Source organism: Euwallacea fornicatus, chromosome 3 (assembly GCF_040115645.1).
Source record: "Euwallacea fornicatus isolate EFF26 chromosome 3, ASM4011564v1, whole genome shotgun sequence".
Lineage (NCBI taxonomy): Eukaryota > Metazoa > Arthropoda > Insecta > Coleoptera > Curculionidae > Euwallacea > Euwallacea fornicatus.
Window position 1 is genome coordinate 3,813,573 of NC_089543.1, and position 22,218 is coordinate 3,835,790.

A 22,218-nucleotide genomic window follows, 5' to 3' on the forward strand; every position below is an offset into this window, starting at 1 on the left:
GTTAGATTCTACTCTGGAGGAATCTGATCCTTCGTTTTCAATTGTAAAATATTGGGAAGTAGAGTTTAAGCGCCGTCGTACCAGCTGCCAAGATGAACTCTGCAATGGTCGACCCGATGACACTCCAGATCTGACCACTCCAGAAGCGTCGACTAAAATTGCAGAGGTCAGCAGACATTATAGACATTTCAACAAGTATTGTACATTCCATTTAACTGAAGAATCGGATTTAAGAAAGTGGTGTGCAAGATGAACAAAAACCGCTGTGAGAATGTTTCAAGAGATTGTTTTACAAAGTTTCACAGTAATAACACCGAATTTTTGTGTGGATTCATAACCAGGGATGAAACCTGGGTTGATCATTTTACATCTAATACGAAAGAGGACGCGAAACAATGCACTCAAAAAGAAGAATCGGCTCCGAAGAAGATCAAGTCAGTTCCATATGCAGGAAAGGTGATGGCGTCAGTTTTTTGACATGCATATAGCATAATTTTTATTGACTATCTCCCTGTAAAAGGAAAAACTGTGATTGTTGTACAAATTGATTGCAACGTTTAAGCGAAGAATTTAGGAATAAGTGACGAGAAAATCTTGTTTCATCAACACAACGCACGAGGCCACACTTCCATCAACGCGATGGCCAAATTCAATCAACTTGGTTGTGAACTTCTTCCTCACCCAACTTATTCGCCAGATTTATCCCCGTCAGATAATTATCTACCTCTAAATATAAAAAAATGGTTCCGTGGAAAGACCTGCCAATAATGAAGAGGTGAAATCCGAGATTAATGCCTATTTTGAAACATTCGAAGCTTCTTACTATGAAAGAAATATTGAAGTCATAGAAGATCGCTTTGAAAAGTATGTTCATCTCAAATTTTAGGTCGACTACCTCTGGGACTATCCTCGTACCTTTAAGAAAATAAATTTATTTTTGTAACAACTGAAGGCACCATGCAAATTTAATTTGTTCGAGCTGAATTTAATGACTTCATCCAAGAGTTTCGTAATCAAGCACTTGATAGACTGCTGTTTCACCTCATGAGTTTTATTAAGAGTTTTGCTTGTGACATAATGCGCTACATAAGTAGAGCATGAAGTCCCGCAGAAGTCTCGTCAATACCAAACTTACACTTGTTAGCTGCATATATTGAAATGTAATATTTATTTAGAGCAATCTATTACGCCTGTATCATCAATAAAGGCAGACCATTGACCGGCAAACGCAGGAAAATTGTTGCGATACAGCTTCTAAACAATAACAATTACTGTGTTACACATTTATTCATAAAGGTAGACGAATCGTGTTCGAAGTGTGCTCGTTAGAGAAAAAAAAAGAACAATTGGCCATTTTAACAATGAAAATGGTAACCGACCTCTCAGTGTGTTTATTGCAAAATATTTTTTTCTGTTTCGCTCAGGATGTTCACCATTCTTAAAAGTCACCACTGTGGAAACAAGACGAATTAAATTCTCTATTTGTACGTTATACGAGTAAGTAGGCATTTTTTCTATTAATTTATGGTTAAATAAGAGAGAATACTTCCAATTTTATTCATCGAAACTTTTATATTTCAAGCTTTTCCCATTAGCTTCAATGCCTTTAACCGAGATTTTATTGTAAGTGAACTGCGCAAATAACTCGACTATTATATTTCAATTGCACAAGTTATCTTCACAAAAAAAGTTAACTTTGCAATCTTCACAATTAATTTGATTTGGTCAGAGCACCAAACAAAAGAGTGTTTTACATAATAAAGTTTATTACGGCCATGGATACGAAGCTTAGGCGACATGCAGAAGCCGAAGCCTCCATGAGCCCACCTGAAACTCGTGGAAAATCCTGTCTTTCTCAAATAGGAAATTCTGTCGAGCAGTCTATTAAAATATTTAGGTGTAATCACTGCAGTTTCTACTAGATTTGCCTGAGGGGAACCGCTGGTACAAGGCTAACTAATGCAGTATATAAATAACTTTCTTCTATCTTCTCTTCGATGTAAGTGTTACTAAACATATCTCAATCGGCAAGTAATTGTTCTTTTCTAGTCCCAATAATCCATTCCACTTTTACCTTGTATAAAATCGGCTTACAATAATGACAACAATATATCGGTTATCGGACCGCAAAAATTGACGGTTTCCGATATTTTACAGCCGCAAATTAGAATTTAGAAATCTCAAGTTCTCAACCATAACTATGCAGACGTACTGTAGACGCAGGAAATCGCGCAGATTTACCTCATTTCCTCTCCTAAAGATAAGTCTGCTTTTCAGAATTAAAAACTTTGTTGTGCGATCTACAGCTCATTATACTGAATAAATGCGGGAAACAAGGATGAACTTTAATGAACGCATAAGAACTTGTGACCTCCTTATCTCTGAAACTGGACTGAGAAAAATATGCAGTCTAACATCCGTATTTGGGCCTTTGCTGATATTCATGCTAATCATTACGCTTAAATGTTATTCAGTTTCGACCATTGCGCGCATCTATCAAGTGATGGTTGGCAGCTGCTCCATAACTATTCATCACTATAGCACAGGAAAAAGGTTCATGCCATGAACCTTACAGAATTTCTCTTAATTAATGGGTGAATGATCTGTGTATTACGTATCATCGGCATCATTCGGTTTTTTTTTGCAATTTGAACTCATTGTCAATCCTAGACCACTCCTACAGAAAGCCCAATTTCAACTATACATCGCGAGATGAATGGGAGAAATTTGCATTAGAAAACCAACTTCGCTTTAATTGAAATTTAGTTGGATTTTAAGTACGTTGAAACATACTACAGTTTATTAGCGTTCCTTGTCTACGAAGGGGTACACCCAGTAGACGCAAGAATCCATTTAGCAAACTTATTGCCGTCCTTCGTGCATGTTTTGATTTTATTGGCTTAAAATATAGAATTTCTTTTCCTTGTGTAAGCCGGCCAGTTGCAGATGGTTTAAATTTCATGCCAGTGCCCTTGCGGAATACTACAAAAATCACACGAAGTGAGGTGAAATCATACAGAAAAGTGCCTTTCCAGTATATGTGCGTGTGATGGACGAACAGTACAATTGGGTAGTTCTAAGATTCATTTTTCATCTCTAGCATTATACTTTGCCCACCCTGTAAAGGAAAATGCAAAAAATTCGTTTTGTAAATCCCAATGAATAGTACATGCGCAATAGCAACACAACAATTTCGCGTGGCATACTGAGGGAGGGTGTACCCAAAACGATCGGAAGGACCAAATTTAAGTTAAGGTTGAGGATTAAATTTGTGTGATACGGCTCGTGCACCTTTTTGCTTGATCCTTCCTGTGGTCGAAATATGAGGCTTCTACAAAGTGGCATCCTAGATGATGTTTGACTGGATATCACGCTCGGACCACCTTGAATTTGCAGCCTCAGGAACGCCGATTCGTGTACTCATCAACAATTAAGTTTTATTGATTTAGTGATAGAATAATTTCGATAAATTGCATGAACGCATCTATATTCGAGGATAAATGCGTGTGAAAACGAGTCTGAGCCTAAGATGTTACTGATCGTCTTAAAGAAATCTGATTGAATATTTAAACTTTAACTAAATATAAACAAAAATACTGCTAGATATTTTCCCTGGTTAGTTAAATTTAAAAAAGGGTGAGATTATGGTCTTGACTAAATCTCAGTATAAAGAGTCATGAACTTGAGAAACGGCTGACGCTAATTGCGCCCACTTAAACGGTGTTGATTAAAGGCCTAAAGTAAACTTAACATATGTAAATTAATTATGCGATACCCGAAAACCAAAAGGTCATCGACAGATTTGTCGATTCCTCAATCTTAACACAAATAAAGGGGCTCTTTGCAATAGTTTAAAGAATCTTGATTGAACCTTAAATTTTTTGTAGTTCTACCCTGCTGAAGTGCAAAAAATGAAATTTTTATCCTTTATCGACTGATAACTTCATTCCTTTTAAATGTCGTCTCAACTATCAGGGAACACATTATAGGTACTTTATCATTTATTTTACCACTTTATGACTTAACCACATCATCTCTGCCCGTTAGAAAATGCCTCTTAATTTTTAATATAGAAGTTTCCCAATTTTCACCCCGGAGACCCTCTGAAGTTTTCGAGATCTCAATACATTGATCACGAAAACTGCTTAACTACAGCCTCTACATCCCTTTCTATTTTCAGACCAATGAGCACTGACGATGCCCAAGATGTCCCAACCCTACGCAGACACATTTGTCACCGTTGTTGCAGTGGGGACCGAAAATAAATGCAACCCCAACATACCCCCTAACACTTCAGATTATATTACCGTCCTCACCATAGGCAACGAAGATTCCAAATCCGCAAAAGACATAACTGAAGAGGTGGTTGTGTATAGACTACCTGGAGAAAGATTGGGTTTTGGTTTGAAATTTGAAGGTGGCACCAAAGCGCATGAGTTTGTGAAGCGATTGTTCATCCAGTCATGCGCCATTGACAGTCCAGCTTCTCGAGTGCAGAGCTCTTGGGGACAGTTGGTGGAAGGAGATGAGGTGTTGAAAATTGACTGTATCCCTGTTGATAGTATGACTAGAATAGATTGCGTGAGGTGTTTAAAGGACTCTAACGTCGCCATAAAACTTCTTGTAAGACATTTCTTTAATCCTGCCAATTTGAAGCAACGCTCTAAGTCTTCAGAAGATTTGCCTGTTATTGTTAGTACTGAAGAGAAAAAGCCACCTCCGGTGCCACCAAGGAAATTATATCGAAAGCAGCATAAAACTGCTCAAAATAACTGTGATAATATTCACGACAATATAGTTCCAACTCTTAAACAGGAGTCGTTTTCAAGCAAGTCTAGCCGCCTGCAGTCTCCCAGGAATAGCTTTCGAAAGAAATACACTCCGGATGTAGCTAGAAGTTTGTCTGATGGAAGTCTTGGTCCTCCAGATGCTGAGGTTTACCTTGACTTGATCTCCCAAGAATCGACTCAAAGCCTTAGTGAATCCGATGATACGGCAAGCACTATATCTACTGTATTCGATAGGTTAGTACCTAAAAATATAACTATAGCTAGACCAACATTCCTGGCTTGATTATTTTTTAGATTTGCATCGCTGCCCACCACAACAACGTCGAGTTTTGCAGGAAGCCTTCCCTCCACCCCAACTTCAATTCAAAAGCAGCTAGATCTTTCTTATATCATTAATGACTTTCCTGATGATGAGTTTCTTCCTCTTAATAAGAAGTTCGGAATGGTCGAGGAAAATAACAATGTCGTGCCTGAGAGCGAGGAGGAACATTTAAAGACGTCGAACTCCTTAGATCAGATCGACTCTGGGGTAGATCAGGAGGATATCGAGGTTGCTTTTGAGCACATTAAGCGACCAGTAATAATTCCCCGGTCGAGAGATAAGATAAATAAATCTTGTATGAGTGACTGCGAGGATACATTACCACGATTAGTGGATTTTGTGCCAAAGTCCCCACAAAAGGACATGGAGGCTTCTATAGACTCTATAGCTCGGTACCTAGATAACGCTAGATTTGAAGAAGAATATAGCGACAATGATTTGTGCCAAGAAACCGATGGAGATTACAACATTGACGTGTATGGCTCGAAGTGGATTCTATCTTCCCATTTATCTACAATTGGAGAGGATGAAGAAGACCAAAGCTCTCAAGAAAGCCAGAGCAATATAGGGTGAGTAAACATGTGGCAAACACACGTCGCAGGCCATATTTGTTCATCTATTGGAGATTTCCTTCTAAATCTGTTATTGCCCTAATCAGGTGAAATTCTTCTACTCATTACTTTAATTGATTTAACCACTTTCACTCTTAAATTTTTATACACGCTTTATCCAAATAATTGTCTTGTGCAATGTATTAGTATTATAGCAAATTTATGCATATGTTAACGAAATCGTTAAATTTGCATAAAAATTGTTTACGTAGGGTGATTCTTAGATCATTTACCTGGGTGCCTAATATTCGAGGAATGAAAAAAATTTAATACACATGCATGTTCGTGAAAATGTTGATTCCTACAAAGTGATTATTTCAATAAATAATAAATAAAGATGAACTGTTCTTTCAAAGGTTCTTGGCAGCTTAGTTAATGTGATACAGGGTGTCGAATTGTAAAAAATCTGTGACTATCTTTGGGTTTAAAAAAATTCGTGTAAATAAAGTTTCACCTCATGTATCCCTGTATAGAACTGAGAAGAACTGGTGATTACACGAACTTTTCTCTTTAAGTAGTACCACTAGTCGTCTCCTAAAGTTTGCTGTGAGCATGAGAATATCATGAAGGCGAAATAAAAGTAACGAGAAAAAAATTAAAAGTACGAAATAAGTTAAATAAACTGAGGGCTTTGAGCTTCCCGTGAAGTTGGCGAAATAATGACTAATAAACAAATTTAACGCCAAACAAATCCGTTGAATAATGAGAAAAAACTAACGGATTGTTATTATTTTTTAGGGTTTTTTCAGTCGGCCCTCGCATTGAAATCGAGGTAACCAATGGAGAAACTTCTGGTCATATTGGTGACAACAGATTTCATCAAGAAGAATTAGAACTAGGTAAGTAAGGGGATTTTATTACAATCTTTAGGATACATTTTTGGGGTAAACGGTAAACTAGCTGATTTTTAAAAAGGGTTTATATTTTAGTTAAATTTGGGCCAGGTTGTTTAACGACCCTTGAAAAATATTACCCAAAAGTTAACATTTTGACAAGAAGTTTCCAAGAAAATTTGTTATAGTTTCACAAATCACCTGCTAGATTATTATCTCAAGTTAAAAGAAATGTGTTTTAAAAAACGAAAAATTTACAGTATGTCAAAGTCCTGGCTTTAATTTTACAAAATAAAGTCAATTCTTGAATGTATTTTCAGCCGCAAAAAATTGATATTTGTTCTGAACAATCTGGTGACTGAAAGTTTTCTATAATATTCAAAGTATCAGTTACAATGTTGTAACTTATAGCCAAGAATCTGGTTTATTATACACCGAAAACGGAACTATCATGCAGGAATGTCTGCAGTGTTTGCCTTTGAACCAGCTCATTGACCATAAATAAAGGTCTTTACTGGCATATCACAAAGCACGCTTTACATTTTAAATGTGCTAGTTTAGTCATAACAGCAAACATCACAGAGAATCTACATATTGTTCTATATATTGTGCTGCAGAATTAATAGTCACTTCAGATCATAAAAGAGAGGAATGCATTATATCAGCGGCCTCGCCTATATTTGATCAAGAAGTCAAATTGAATATACAACGAGGAAATTTTACTAGGAATCGTGAGAAATTGACTCATGCACCTGACTCATCTTCGCTTTTGGATGCTCTTCTGATGCAATGGTATTGTGGCGCGGCGAACTAAGACCCCCGCGTTCTTGAGTTGAGGGTTGGGTTGTAGGACTGGTATGGTCCATCCTGCCGTTCATTTATTGGTTTCTCCACATAGGTTTTCCTTTCCATAGTACTTATACATTATTGTGTCCCATGACGAAATCAGCAGCTTTTCCTTTAATAGGGTCTCCCTTAAAACCCCCTTAGCTATGTCTTTTTTCTTATTAACTTCAGTACAGTAAAACAGTGTGATAAAGCCGCAAACGTAGCACTGGCATTATGAATTATATTTATCGTTTTGAGACACGTTCGATATACTCTGTCTCCAGACAGAGTCTGGGATGCACAATAATCCACTTCTATATGACTCTCTCGTGCTAAATTTGAACATCAATAATGGGCGACCTGGATACTGCCATTGCATTTTTTCCATCTTAACTGTCGTTATGCAGATATTTGTTCCCTGACTCTCGTTGCGAAATTCGAACCCATTTTTAAGATTTCGATATTTAAGAATTTTATGAGGGAGGAGACATGTGTCAATATGTATGCATATAGTTATATTCTCTGCGGAAGTGTACGCTGAAAGCTCGTTGTGCGCACCTCTCAAGTCAATGCTTATCCCGTTTTGACGCATGCCTATCTTGACATTCGAATCTAAAATAATGCAATGACCTATAAGTAATCTCTGCGGAAGTGTTAAGTCCGATGTAACCGTATCTACAGGATCTATGGATTATTAACATCAATTTGAAAGTGCGTCTATTAGAAGTTTTGATGGCTTTAAGGCATTGATCAGCTTTGATCTGAAATAAACCTTACAACCGTGAGTTACTGGAAATTTAAACGTTGGAACTATTGTATTACCAATAGGGTTTCGCATAGGTAGGCAAAGTAAATATGATCTACTTGGAATAGGACAGGAAAAGGAATTGCACATTTGCAGTTTTACGTATAAAATTAACTTTATGAGGCAATGCATGCGAAGTGGACAAAATCTAGCTTTAAAACGCGTTTAACGTATTCTCTTCATGGTTCACAGTTTTGACTATTCCAAGAAGCGCTGCTCAAATGCGCGGTTTAAACCGTGGCTAATTGATTTACTTGTGTTATTATATCAATAATTATTTTGTTCGTTTTTTTCTTACTGTAAACCTATAAATAGGATCTATTTAATGCCAAATACCTGCCCACGACGGATATTTTATTAAATAAATTATTCAACATAATAACAATATAATGAATTTGTGAATACTACTTGGATGCTGAGTTAAGCGGCGTAATGAGGTTGTTTAGGGTCGTGGGCGCATGTGCCACTTTAGATGGCCATGTGATCAAATATATTATTCGGATTTAATGCAGTTTGGCAAATGAACGTGATGTTTAAGGTCTTCCAAATAAGTGACGTAAGAGTGCTTATAAAATTCGGATAGTCCGAGAAGTACCCGATTTAACCTAGAGTTGGCGATTTTTGAGTTAAAAATTTGTGTATATCACAAAAACCTAACCTTAAGAAGGTTATGTCTAAAGTTTGAGGGTCCTGCGTTCATTTGTGTTTGCTATGGTGGGTTTTAGTGAAAACTTTTAAAAATTTTGTGAACATGGAAGAAATTGGGCATTGATATCAATATTTCATTTAAAAGGTCTTACTCCATTTAATATCAAAGCAAAGTTAGTATTTACTCTAGGGATATTTTACTGAAGGGAATCTAGTCCTAACAACTGGAAGATATTGATGGGCAGTTTAAACACGGTCGTGCGAGCTGTCATGGTGAACTCCGCAGGGAGACACTCCAAATTTAACCACTCCAGAAATCGTAATAAAAATCCACAAAATTGTATTAAAAGATAGACATTTCAAAAAGTACCGTACATCGCATTTTTATCGAACAAGTGAATGTCAGAAAGCTGCGCGGAAAATCGATCTCGCGATTATTCACAATTGAGCAAAAATAAAACAGAAAAGAAACCATGGATGAAGCATGGGTCCATTATTTCACACTCGAGAGGAAAGAGCAGTCAAAATAATGGACTCAAAGAGGAGAATACGAAAAAATGACCGTATTTGCCGAAAAAGAAAGTCCTGTTTCACGAAGACCACGCACCAGTCCACACTTCTGTAATCGCGTTGACCAAAATCAATCAACTAAATCAGACCTTTTCCTCGCCCACCCTATTCGCCAGATTTAGCTCCCTAAGATTATTATCTATTTTCAAACATGAATAAATGGCTCGATGAAAAAAGGTTTTCCAATGATGAAGAGGTGGAGTCCGAGGTTGACATACTATTTTCCAATTATTTTTGTCTAAGTGTTAGGTCGGGTACTTCTAAGATTGTCCTCGTAGACGAACTACAAGGACCAAGTGGGAAAAAAGTCGCCGTACAGAAGCCTTAATGACATATTGTTGTTATATATGTTATTGTCCTTTATTAAGCATTGTAGTAAGGATATAAAAAACGAAATTACCGATTGTGCTGGGGCATGGCCATATAAAAACACACGTTGCTACACATTGCTCTAGACATGTGTTATTGCCGGCTCCATTCATCCTGAAGGTATGTCGAGTTTTGTAAACAATAACTAACTAAATATAGAACACACAATTTCCTTTAAGGCTCTCCTTTGAGCTGCAAGAAAGTTTTCTTGCTCGATTAGTAAACAGGTACTAATAAGTCACATTAAGCTCGGGCATGCTTGTATGGAATACTGTGATGAACCGCTTCTTGTAAACTAATTATTCTCACGAAGTCAATCGAAGCTAAAAGGTTCACATGCATTTTTATTTTAAGCACCGAAAAAGTTTGATGAACTGTTCACCAGTGAGAACTGAGAGAAAATGTTTGAACGTGTTGCGTGGATGATGATCATGTTGTCTGTGAGTCTGCACGAAAAATTTGCGCATTTAATGTTTTTAACGGTATTCACATTACTAAGCAATTTTTTATTAGCGATATGTCAATCAAAGACGTTCCTGATTTTCGTAAAACGATTTTCAGCTCACTTAACATCTCAACAATCCGTTAGTTCATTAGCACAATGTTTTATGGGTTGGACTGTTTTAATCGGATTATTGTGTTTCACAAATTTACACTTCGCTGCCAATACCAATAATAAGTAAATTCTTTTCGTTTCCGGCTCCATGGAATGTAAAGAAATCACCGCTTTTTGCAATCGTTTGCTTTGGTGACCACCGATTAAAATATGCGAAATCTCGGTAAAAACGATTCTCATGTACTCGACATTTACTTCTAATTCTTTTATTATCTGCCATCGTGTTCAACCTTGGCAAGGTTGTTCTGGTAATCGCAGGTCATTTGCTCTTCTTCCATTGCCAATTGATCGGAATTTCAATCACGTAAAGTTTACCATGATGTCATGGTCGTGATATTATTTTACCATGAATTGTGGCTACCAAGTCTACTTAAAGAATTGAATACCTACTTTGTAAGCGATTTTACGTGACAAACTGGCTACTTAACAGAGAATAGAGCATTTTTGTCAGCATTTGTCTTCACGTTTGTGTTGGTACTACTAGGTACGTTTTCTCAGCCGCCAGCTGCGAGTCTTGTGTGTGGTCCAACTTTATGGGCATTGGATTAAAACGTGATATATCCCTGCATGTATATTTGACACCACCTGACTAACTAAACCAATATAAATTTCTTGTGTCCCAGTTAACCTTTCATTTCGGTTTCTAAAGTTTCAAACCGCCTTTGTTTCATTTCTTGACTGTATGGGGAATTAGCAGCGACCTTTTAGTACAAATTGATTTGCCCTCTTTACTTGAGAGTTAAAGCCGAGCTTGTAGAAAATATGCAGATTTTACATCCTTACTGCAGGTTGGACGTAAATTATGATTCAACTAAACTGAACGAGACAATTAAAAGGAACGCGACCTAACCTTTATAATTGGCACCAGGAAGTGTGAGTTCACATTTTTCATAGGCATATGCGGGTTCTCCTCATTAACGCTTCTGATATTAGGGTCAATGTCGGGTGATGTTAGATATCATTCCCTCAGATTTCAACATTGGCGAACAAGGTTTTACTAATTTAGATTATAGTACATGTTTTACATTCAAAAAATATCACTATTATCCGGAATGGGCTTTAAGAAGTGGCGAGGCGACCTGTGACGTCGTTAATGTTTCATCAAATATCCATCCTTTGGGCTCGAATTTATATTTGAAAAGTTCATCGGATTCGGAAATATTTTTTGCATTCGATCAAAATTAAACAATACACAATTTTCTTCTTTCGTTTCACCCCCTTGGACAGTAAAAATTTATTATACAGGGGGTTTAGAAACATGTGTCCGCAAAAAAGGGATGTGATTCCTTGACTTATCGTAAGGGAAAAAAAGGTGCGGTTAATATGGGCCCGCAAACGCATCGTTTTCGAGACACAAGGTGTAAAAATACAGTTTTTTTTTTCAATGTTTTGACGATATCTCAGGAACCGTATGAGGCGCTGAATTCACCTTTAATACATGTTTTAACATTGGCGACTTTTCAGCGTTAACTCGATTTTTTTCCATAGGCCGGTGACGTAAATTTCAACGTTATATGAAATTCTTCGCCCCTAATTTGTGCGCCACTGGAACAATTCGCGTTTTGCAGCCTTTTATATCCCACTGATCACTACATAAAAAAAGGGCTCTTGATCAAAAGCTCTAACGCGAACTGTATACTAATTGTCCTAGTGGCGTAGAAGTTAGGGGCCTCTCATAAATCTGAAAATCTCCCCCACTACCCTATGACAAAAACAATAATTAGAGTTTAAAAGTAGCTAATATTAATATTAGTATGTGTGTATACAAAAGCTCAGTTCTGTATTTCAAACGGTGGCAAAGATATCGTCCAAAAACTGGCAAAAAATTTTTATTGTTAACACCCTGTGTCTCGAAAATAGTACGAGTGCGGATCCATGTTAAAATAAAATAATTAAAAATAACTATGTATACCAAAATCGACCCAAGAGAATGGCTGAGATTATCCTTTAGGATCTTGACGACCGGGATCCGAATAATAAGTTCAGAGTTCCAGGCCACACTAAAACACCCAGCTTTCCAGATTCCAAAGAGGAATCTTGGCCTCCCCTGTTGTTCAGATCGAAGAGAAAGCTCCAGCTGTTCAGGTCCAGATTAACGTAGGACTAACGGTCAATTATATTACTGCCCGTTGTAGGGAAAGTGTTTTGATTAAAAAAAAAATCACCTGTTGAAGGAATTGAGAGAACACATTCCGCAACAGCTCTTTTCAATTAAAACAAAATGCGGCGACTCTGCACCTTATGACCATTCTGACATTACATATTAAAGCAGTCAATGAATACCATCAACTCTCAGCTGCCCTCTTCCTAAACATGAAAACGATCTTTGATAGCACCTGCCTGATGGTCTATACTGTATAGTACTTGCTGCTACTAATTAGAAACTTTCTACGCAAGAACAGACTCAGAGTGAAGATCAGAACATCATTATCGTTTATCTTCGTGCGAGAACAGGGAGTGCCTCAGGCACCACCTATTTCTCCATCTGTTCAATATACAGGTGATTCGCAACGAAATAGACACATAATACATGCATGTAGAGGACCTTAACATATGTACATTTTTTATATGAAATTATATTCTTATATTCCTGCAGTTGCGGAGATGTTGGCCTCAAAAAACGGCTTAAGAAATCCGATGGAGCTTTTCGAAGTGACCGGTAGATCGACAAGGGGGTGGCATAGAGATGAGACGCCGTTAAAACTTTATAAAATTTTAAATTTAAATTTATTTTATAATTAAGATCGCCAGTTTTATGGCAAATTGAAACCACGATTTTACGATGGGGGTCAATACCAATTAAACCGAACAAAAATGTCTGGTTTTATAATGGCGAATAAATATGACTGGAAAACTTTCATCTAATGATCAAGTTGACATGCGGTCAGTATCGGGGTGTTGCCAGGGTAATTCTCACAGAAGTGTAGAGGAATACCAAAGAAGATTTCTTAATCGTACGATTCCAAATCGTCAAACACTTGCCAATGTTGAACGAGAAACTTGGGAAACGGGTTCTCTTTGCCGAAGCAACGCTGGAGGTCGCGTTTACGAAGTGAACGCAGGAAATTAGGAGCGCGTTTTAGACAGTATTGAAAATAAACCTCAAACCAGTACCCATGAAATATCCCGACCACAATTTCAAAAAGTTCAAGAACTACTATCGCATGAGTTTCATCCAAGGACTTTTTCTAACCTCACCCTACCTCAAAATCATTCACGGAACTATTCTCTTCACGGACGAACCTTGCGTCGAAGACGAATTGCACATCTGCACCACATTCATCTCATGAATATTCGGATCAAAATCCACATGCCACAATAACCGATCATTATTTAAAAAAAGTTTAAACGAAATGTGTTCATAAGCATTTTTGTGCGATACTTGTTTCATCCAGTTGATTTGCCAAACCGCTCGAACTTCTCGGTATTTTTTTTAAATACTCTTTCTGAACTACTGGAATATTTGCCCTTACAGTTACGATTACGATACAGAATGGTGCGTCTCCGCATTTCAGTAAGGATCTTCGAGAATGTTTAAACCAACAGTTCCCAGATCGATTCGGCAGGTCGTGGAAGTACCTGCTTTCAGCTCTGGCCATCGCGATGACCAGATTTAAACAAATGCGACTTTTTCTTTGCGGAATTTTAAAAGAATTTATTCGTATATTTGACGTCGGTGCTACAAAGGAAGTTTTGTGAAAACGCATCAATAACAAAAGCACCATTATAAAAAATTACATTCAATTATTGAATAGAATAGACCTTAACTTTCGGCGAAGAGTTCACTTATGTGTACGAGAAAATAGGAGCCATTTTGATCAGCATCTTTAGTTGAGTTTACTTGAATAGGGGAATTTAAAGTTGTAACACACTTTAAATTATATTATGGGCATCTTGGCAGTTATTTTTTTGCTATTACTTAATTAGTTTTATTTAAATGGCAGTGTGTGTTAAATTTTGCATTTAATGATATGAATAAATTTAATAAAGCGATGTCGTTTTATTTCTTGTTCACAAAAATCTTGTTCAAAAAAGTCCTGGCCACGAATGCCTTGGTACACATCTTATTTACTGTACGCATGTCACAGTTAAGTTCTAGACGCTAAATATAATTTATTATGACATGCAGTTCCTGTTTTCAGTATTTTACATGAAATTCTTGATCAGCAATAATTTGAACACGCTTAAATCACATAATTTCATATTTGTTCGATATACTCGGTTTTGGCTCTTATCGCTAAATAGCAATTTTCTCAGAAACAGACGGTTTCTCTCATACATATAACAAAGACGAGTGCAGCTGAAGAAATAAATCATTTACTACAAACCCTCAGAACCTGATCATGTTTTAATGAAATATTAGGATCCAGCTCGCTGATGCGAGAGCCAAACGAAAAAATCCTGAGTTGACCTTGTACCAGGGAATTATAGCCTTGACGAGGATACAAGAGATCAATAAAGGTTATTCATTGTTGTTGTTGAGTAAAAGAAATGCAATTTACATCTGACAATTAATTTATCATGAAAAAAATAATTTCAGAATTAAGCTGATAAGTATGTTCTGTAAGGAACTGAAATTGGAATTATCCTGAATAACCTGAACTACCTCGTTATTAAAAACTTGTTTTAATTCAAAATAATTACTGTCTTATTTTGAAATTAGTATTTACTTATCTTAAATAAAAAACACTCACATCCGTGATATCAATATCGTTTCAACCTAACTATTTTTGACTAGTATTTCTGAACTAATGCTAATTTGTTTGTTTGGTATTAATCTGAAACTAGTTAACATTTGTTGTATAACTATAATGATACCACATGACCGTCACATCGCTTTAACGTCATGCAGAGTTGTCCACTCAGTAGAAATCCTACTGAGTCTAGCAGAAATTGATTTTGGCTTACTTGGGAAAATTTAAAACTAACGATAAGTAGATTTTTTAGTAGAAAATAATATTTGCACTTTCAGTCCAGATTAGGAAAATGAAGAAGCGAGTGATCATAAATATAATTTTTAGACCTGTCCATTACATAAAACAAAAGTATGGTGCCGTGTCTCCAATGTCTCCCTTCTTTCATGTCCCAAAATTCCATAATCACAGATGTTGACATTTGAGAGTCCTGATGACGATTAATAGCAGAGAACTAGTAGAACTGGCTAATTTAGTAGGTTTTATAGCAGAAGTTGTATAAAATTTAACTAGGAGATTTCCAGTAGAAAACTAACAACACCTTTAGTGGATTTTTAACTTTTTAAATACATCAGGAGTCCCTAAAATCCATCAACAATTTTCCTATACAGGGTGGACCATTTAAAATAGTCTACCTGAAATATCTTGAATGGATTTTTTTCTTCAGTACACACTGAGACGCGTCAATTTTAGTTTTAAGGGGGGCACTTTTAGATTCCTAGGTGTAGAGTCATCCCCCTAAAGGGAGTTTCAACCTCTTCAAGAATCTTAAATGGCACAAGGGATCGAGTGGCGCATCAAATCAAAGGTATTTCAAATCTCTTTACAAATATACTAAATAATTTTTGCTTCGCTTTTCAATAATGTAAAACACAATTTTGAAACATCAGTGAAATTAATCGAAAGAAATTAATTCTTAAATAATATTTTATTTAATTAAGTGTTCAAATCGCAACCCATAACTTCCATAGAATGACAAAGCCTTTGTTCAACCTCTTCCCGAACACTTTGTACCATTTCGGGAATTATTTCACCACGTGCTATCACTGTTGGATGGCGAACATCTTCCAAAGAGGTAAATTTCGTTTTATTAACAACAGTTTTCAAATGATCCCATAAGGAAAAGTCCAATGGTGTTAAATCAGGCGATCTTGGGGGGCAATTCAATGAGACCTCTTCTACTAATCCAGTGTTTTGAAAAATGTTGATCCAAAAAGTTACGTACAGGAACTGCATATAGTGTGACGGAGCGCCATCCTGTTGAAAAAATGTTTTTCGATTTCTTTCACCGATGTTTTAAAACGGCTTTTTACAGCATTTAAAGGCGGAGCAAAAAAATTTCAGCATACTTGTAAATAGAATTGAAACACCTTTTTCTTGACCGTTTTAAATAGGCCACCCTGTATGATGATACCCGAGAAAAAACGCGCCCTAACATGAGTTAACGTTATTTCCACGACGGCATCAGTCATCTTTTCTCAGGCACTTCCTGCATTTTACATCTTCCCTTGAAGAGTCATACATATAGATAAACCCACTGACAGGCTATCAAAATACAACTTCAGCATAGATAATCCATCTAAAGGTGGGGCCCACTTAACACCAGCTTAGTGGCTTTAGTATTCACGACCCATACGACCAATGCAACGATTTCGCAATCGATTTTGGGTTATAGACACCTTCGAATGTTTTATAAACTGATCTGTATTAGTTCATTAATAACTCGGAGACCCGAACATAAAGTCGTGGAAGTAGGGTGGGACCTGCATGTTGAAATCCCACCTGGTCTTTTTTCTTGTCCGCCCCTGGGCTTAATTATAGTACGGTGAGCTGTAATTGAATTAGGTGCATTACACAGAGCACCCACAGGTCGTAATTTTACGGACATAGATTGAGCGATATTATAATTTTCCGTGTAAAAAGGTCTTTTAAGGAATGCCCAGTTGATTTTTTCTATTTCGAGCCTTTGCCCGCGAAAGTGCTTTATTCGGGCTTATTTAAATCAACGTAACGCGTTGATGTAATTAAGATTAATTTCTCCGGCATGATGGTCGGTTTTCTTAAGACTGGAGCAATTACTGTGCAAGCGATAGTTGCCACAGCAAATATACTTCATTAAACTGATTTTGAGCACTTATTAGAACGAATTATGCAACGCACATAAATAGGGAATTAAAATTAATGTTCCGTGAAAGATATTCTGATTGTTTGGTTATCTGGAGATACTTTTGTTCAGTGTTGATGTGAGATTTAGCACTCATTACATGTACAATTAGTTTCATTATCGGGCGACTTGTAATCTACTTTGTTACATACCACTGATTTTTATAATTATCATTATTATACAAGTACCTTATACGTTTACGCGATTTAGTATCTTAACGCAGCACTATCAGGTTGCAAGAACAAGCGCACACGTTCTAAATGAACATGGCCAATCAAAGGCAACTTTTATTGTCCAGGGTACTTTGCATTCGACCTGCTACATGGTGTTTGAAAAAACCTCCTCTTCGAGCCAAATCTGCACGTTCACGACTTTAATTTCCCCTACTTGAAACTAGCTCCCTTAAAGAAATCGCATTTCTGACATCCTGTAATTTAACTAAAATGAGTTAAGTGACGAAGTAGTTGGATATAATGCAAAGCTAAGAGTGCAGTTAAAATGCTTAGGCATTCGCATGCTAAATATCAAAACGGATGTGCTAATTAGAGCAATTAATAGGGCAAAGTGGCAAATAAATTACTAAAATTGTGTTCTCTTTCCTGCGGCTGATGAGCAAATGTGTTTGGCTCATCAGTTAGGTGAAAATAACGGTTGCTTAAATTTGAGAATAATTTAGAATAATTGTTATTGTCAGTAAGTTCAGAGTCCGCTCTGAAAACAAAAGTCGAAAAATGCCATAGAATTATCACATTCGTCCATATCTTTCGCGTATTGGAAAATAACGTTTGGCGGCTCTGCGGGAAAGTGTGCTCCTCAAAGGCCCGACAACATTAATTTTAATAACTCATGTTAAAATAATTGTTTTTTTTTTTTGATAACCCTGGTTGTTGCATATTGTGGTTTGCGTCAAATCGGAGGCATTACATCATAAAATATATTAGATCTCGTTTGCCGCTCTTGTTTCCGACACAAGAGCGCAATTTCGAAGCTACCGGGACAGTCCCAGAAGTACCCGATTTGCTATATTTTTTTGCTACAAACTTGCCTATATTACAAAGACCAAACTTTTCGCACAACGCTTTTCGAGATTTTGCAAAAATGGAAACAATTCATCATCGATATCAATACTTTCATTTTAAAGGTCTCGGCCCATCCAACGTCCAAGTGGAATTAGGTTCTGCTCTGGGGGAATCTAGTTCTTCGTTAACAATTGTAAAATATTGGGTGGCAGAGTTCAAGCGCGGTCGTACCAGCTGCCAAGAGGTACTCCGCAGTGATTGACCCAGTGACACCCCAGATCTGACCACTCCAGATATTGCAGTGAAAATTCGCAAATCCGCAGAAATCTGCGGGAAAGATCATGGCGTCAGACTTCTGGGACGCAATTTTTAACGACTATCTCCTTGAGGAAAAACAATAAACGGATAATGTTATTCAAATTTATTGCAACGTTTGGGCGAAGAAATTAAATCAATCCGCTTGACTTTTTCCTCACCCACCCTAATCGCCAGATTTAGCCTCCTCCGATTATTCTCTATTTCCAAATTTGAATAAATGGCTCGGTGGAAAGAGATTTGCCAATAATGAAAAGGTGGAGTAGTCCTGGGTTGATGCCCATTTTGAAACAGTCGAAGCTTCCCCGTGGAAAATCGCTTTAAAAAGTGTGTCAGTGTTAAAGGAAACTATGTTGAGAATTACTGTAATATTTCCTTTTTTTTTAATGTCAAGTCGGGTACGCCTGGGATAATCATCGTAAAATGCAGATCAAGGATTTAGATACCATAATTGGGAATCCTTCTAGGCGAGCCCTGGGTACATAGCCGTTCAATAACCATGAACATCAATTATATCCATCATACATTACATTACATCCAACGAAATAATATAAACAATTACATTTAAATTCGAGGCAATACAGCTTTAATGAATCTACCACAAGCGCCGCTCCAACAATGGAATGTTCCTTAATTTTTCAAATGTCATATGCAATTTGTTAAGTAACAGAGATAGATATTAATATGTTTAAATGTTTAAGAGCAATAAATTTGGTTCCAATATAGCTGCATGTATGTGACCATACAAATTAGTGCAGCTGTATTAACAACGCAGATAAAATTTTAATTATTGATTAAATCGGACAGATTCATTTAAATGTAAAAGTACGCAGTTTATTTTTTCTGCTGCGACACGAATTCTTTTAACTTTTAATCTCCACTCTCTCTCTCTCTCTCTCTCTCTCTCTCTCTCTCTATCTCTCTCTGTGTTATGGACATTAAAATTACTTCCCTGGCAGAATACGACCCTGTCCGATAATGTTGCCCACTGGAGGCATTTCCGTTGGCTTTTATTAACCACCTGCCTATTTTTTTTATTGTAAAAAGAACTAAATGGTTCGTCAGAACAGGTGCGTTATAGTAATCTTCCTCACTCTTTTAGCTTGTTTCTCTCAGCGTTTTTTGCGCGAAGATTCCAAGCTACATTCCTGTGAAATATAGCAAATTTGTGGATAATTTCGCCGATTATTAGCACTTTTGTCGGCCTGGTAGTACCGTTGGCAAGAGGATCATTCTCTGATCTATTAAAAGTACCGGAGGTATGTTCCATATGTCTTGGCACGTTTTTTTTGTTGACACGTAATATCCTTTAGATATTATCTATAGACAGTTCTAGCAAATTTACTGCGGAGGATTCAGAATTAATTCTCTATCGAACGTTAATACATGTACCAAAACCTATAAGAATCTATTTGGGAAAGTCCCCAATTTCCAAAACGCATTTAATAAAATTTTGTAGAAAGACACAATAATGCTGTAACGCACCTACCATCTAGAGGGTGTTTAAATGATTCTTTTTTCATTGTGTCTGTGAGTCATTTCAAGCCAATCAAAATTTGTGAGAATCAATGTAAAAAAGAATCATTTACTCACACCACAGTTTGTGAATACAATAAATTGGTTCTTAATATCTTGGTGGGCAAGCAAGCTGACAAGGGGCCTTACCATTGGTGTATTCACACCGCACAAGACCGGAAAAGCAAGGAAAATTTAATACGCAATCAACTGAATAATCTGATTTCAATGCAGCCCAGAAAGCTGTGGTTTTTGATTAATAAATAGTGCCCCAAAACGTGTTTTTAGTTCCATGTTCATATTGAAAATTTTGAAGTTGATGCTGGAACGTATACTGCGTGACATAGAGAAGAGAACACCTCGTGCAAATGGTTTTACTTAAATAATTTTTGGTATCCATGTTTTCTATGCTAAAACAAATATTTCATTAAAAAAATTAACAAATTTAATTGTTAAAAACCAAAAAAAATATTATAATTTGTCGGTAGTCCACGATGTCTTACATACTCCTATACAAGTCTAGGCATGGATCTAATGAGGAGGTTGATGTCCTCTTGAGGGATCTCATTCCAACTTAACTGAACAGCATGACATAGCGCCACTAGAGAGGGTGAGGGATGCGGTAAATTATGTAATCGTCTACCTGCAATGTCTCATACATGTTCAATCGGTACGAGGTTCGGCGATCGAGGTAGCCAAGATAGTAAATTGAGTGCATTGTATTGAAAGAAGTCCATGGTCACCCTAGTCACATGTCGTCGTGCATTGTCTTGCTGAAAAACTGGATTAACAAGAGTTTCCAGATAACGCATGAGATAAGGTTCCAGAACTTCTTGGATGTATCGTTGAGCTGTCATACTGTCTCTTATGAAATGTAAAGGTGACCTGCTACCATATGCAATAGGACCCCAAACCATTATCCCAACAGTCTGATGGACGTGCCTCTGTATTGTAAAGTGATGATCCCGTCTTTTACCTCGTCTTATTCTTACAATATCGGTCGACCATCATGCATATCCAAACAAAATACAGATTCGTCACTAAACACGATATTATCCCATTCCAGATTCCGATGTATCCGGTCTCTGCACCACTGCGGTCGGTTTTGCCGATGATTTAAGGTGAGGGATAACACAAAATGGGGGCAATAGGAAATAAGTCCAAAATTTCTTATCCAGAGATAAATGGTTCCAATCTCAATGGGGCTTCTATACTCAGCAAACTACTGACTCGCCAGCGTCCTAAACGAGACGAACCTATCTCGTAGGACCATAATTCGAAGGTGGCGATCTTGGCGTTCTGTAGTTCTGCGGGATCATCCAGTACTTCTTCTGCCTGTTTGCTCTACTTGAAACCATGCCTGACACCATCTCACTATAGTTTTTACACTACGATTCAATCCAGTAGCGATTTCCCTAAATGACCGACCAGTCTCTTGTAGACCCACTCGTCGACCTCTCTTAAACTCGCTCAATTGATGAAAATTTCGCTGCGTTCTGCGTCCAACCATTTTTAATTAATTTAAAAATCCTTTCGAAGCACACTGTATACCAATAAGTGATATTTTGAAGTCATATTGTTGATACATTATTGCAATTTTTATAGTAAAAAAAACTAAAATTCCTAATAACTCAGGAATACATTGATAAATTGAAAATTTAACCGTTTTTTGTATTTCCATGTACAAACATGCCTACCAACAAATATTTAAATAAAACCATTTTTGTGGGATGTTCTCTGGGGTCTATGTCATGCAGTATGTTTTGAAGCCCAGAAGTCGTAATTCAAAAAAGATATGGCCATATTGTGGTATTGAGTTGTCTTTTCTGTGATATTTTTGAAAGTGCATAATATGTTTTCGAAGAATGTTAAACCTGGATATTAACAACGGTTGGAAAGCGCGACGTTAACCAAAACATTATCTCTTATGTTTATCGAGATCCTCTGTTGGAAGTTGAATATGGGACATTTGTATGCATGCATAAACATCCATGGGATTTAAATTTCTGATTGATTTTGGCAAAAAACTTAAAGAAACTGTAGTTGATTTACTAATTCCATCATCAAATATATCAATATTTTATACATATTGATATGTAGTATTATTGCAAAAAACTAC

The 22,218-nt window shown here is 36.9% G+C and overlaps 1 protein-coding gene and 1 long non-coding RNA gene across 2 annotated transcripts in view; one reads left to right on the forward strand and one right to left on the reverse strand.

Annotated features, from left to right (window-relative positions):
* The window catches only part of bbg (big bang), a 45,087-nt gene that overhangs the window by 3,587 nt on the left and 19,282 nt on the right, over positions 1–22,218 (forward strand). The window contains exons 2-4 of the mRNA XM_066302014.1: positions 4,181–5,024; positions 5,085–5,681; positions 6,462–6,562. Of these exons, the coding sequence (XP_066158111.1) occupies positions 4,198–5,024; positions 5,085–5,681; positions 6,462–6,562 (1,525 nt within the window). The 5' untranslated portion in view covers positions 4,181–4,197. The remainder of the gene's footprint in view (positions 1–4,180; positions 5,025–5,084; positions 5,682–6,461; positions 6,563–22,218) is intronic.
* Positions 1–22,218, reverse strand: part of LOC136350405 (uncharacterized) — a 44,849-nt gene that overhangs the window by 1,365 nt on the left and 21,266 nt on the right. The window lies entirely within an intron of this gene.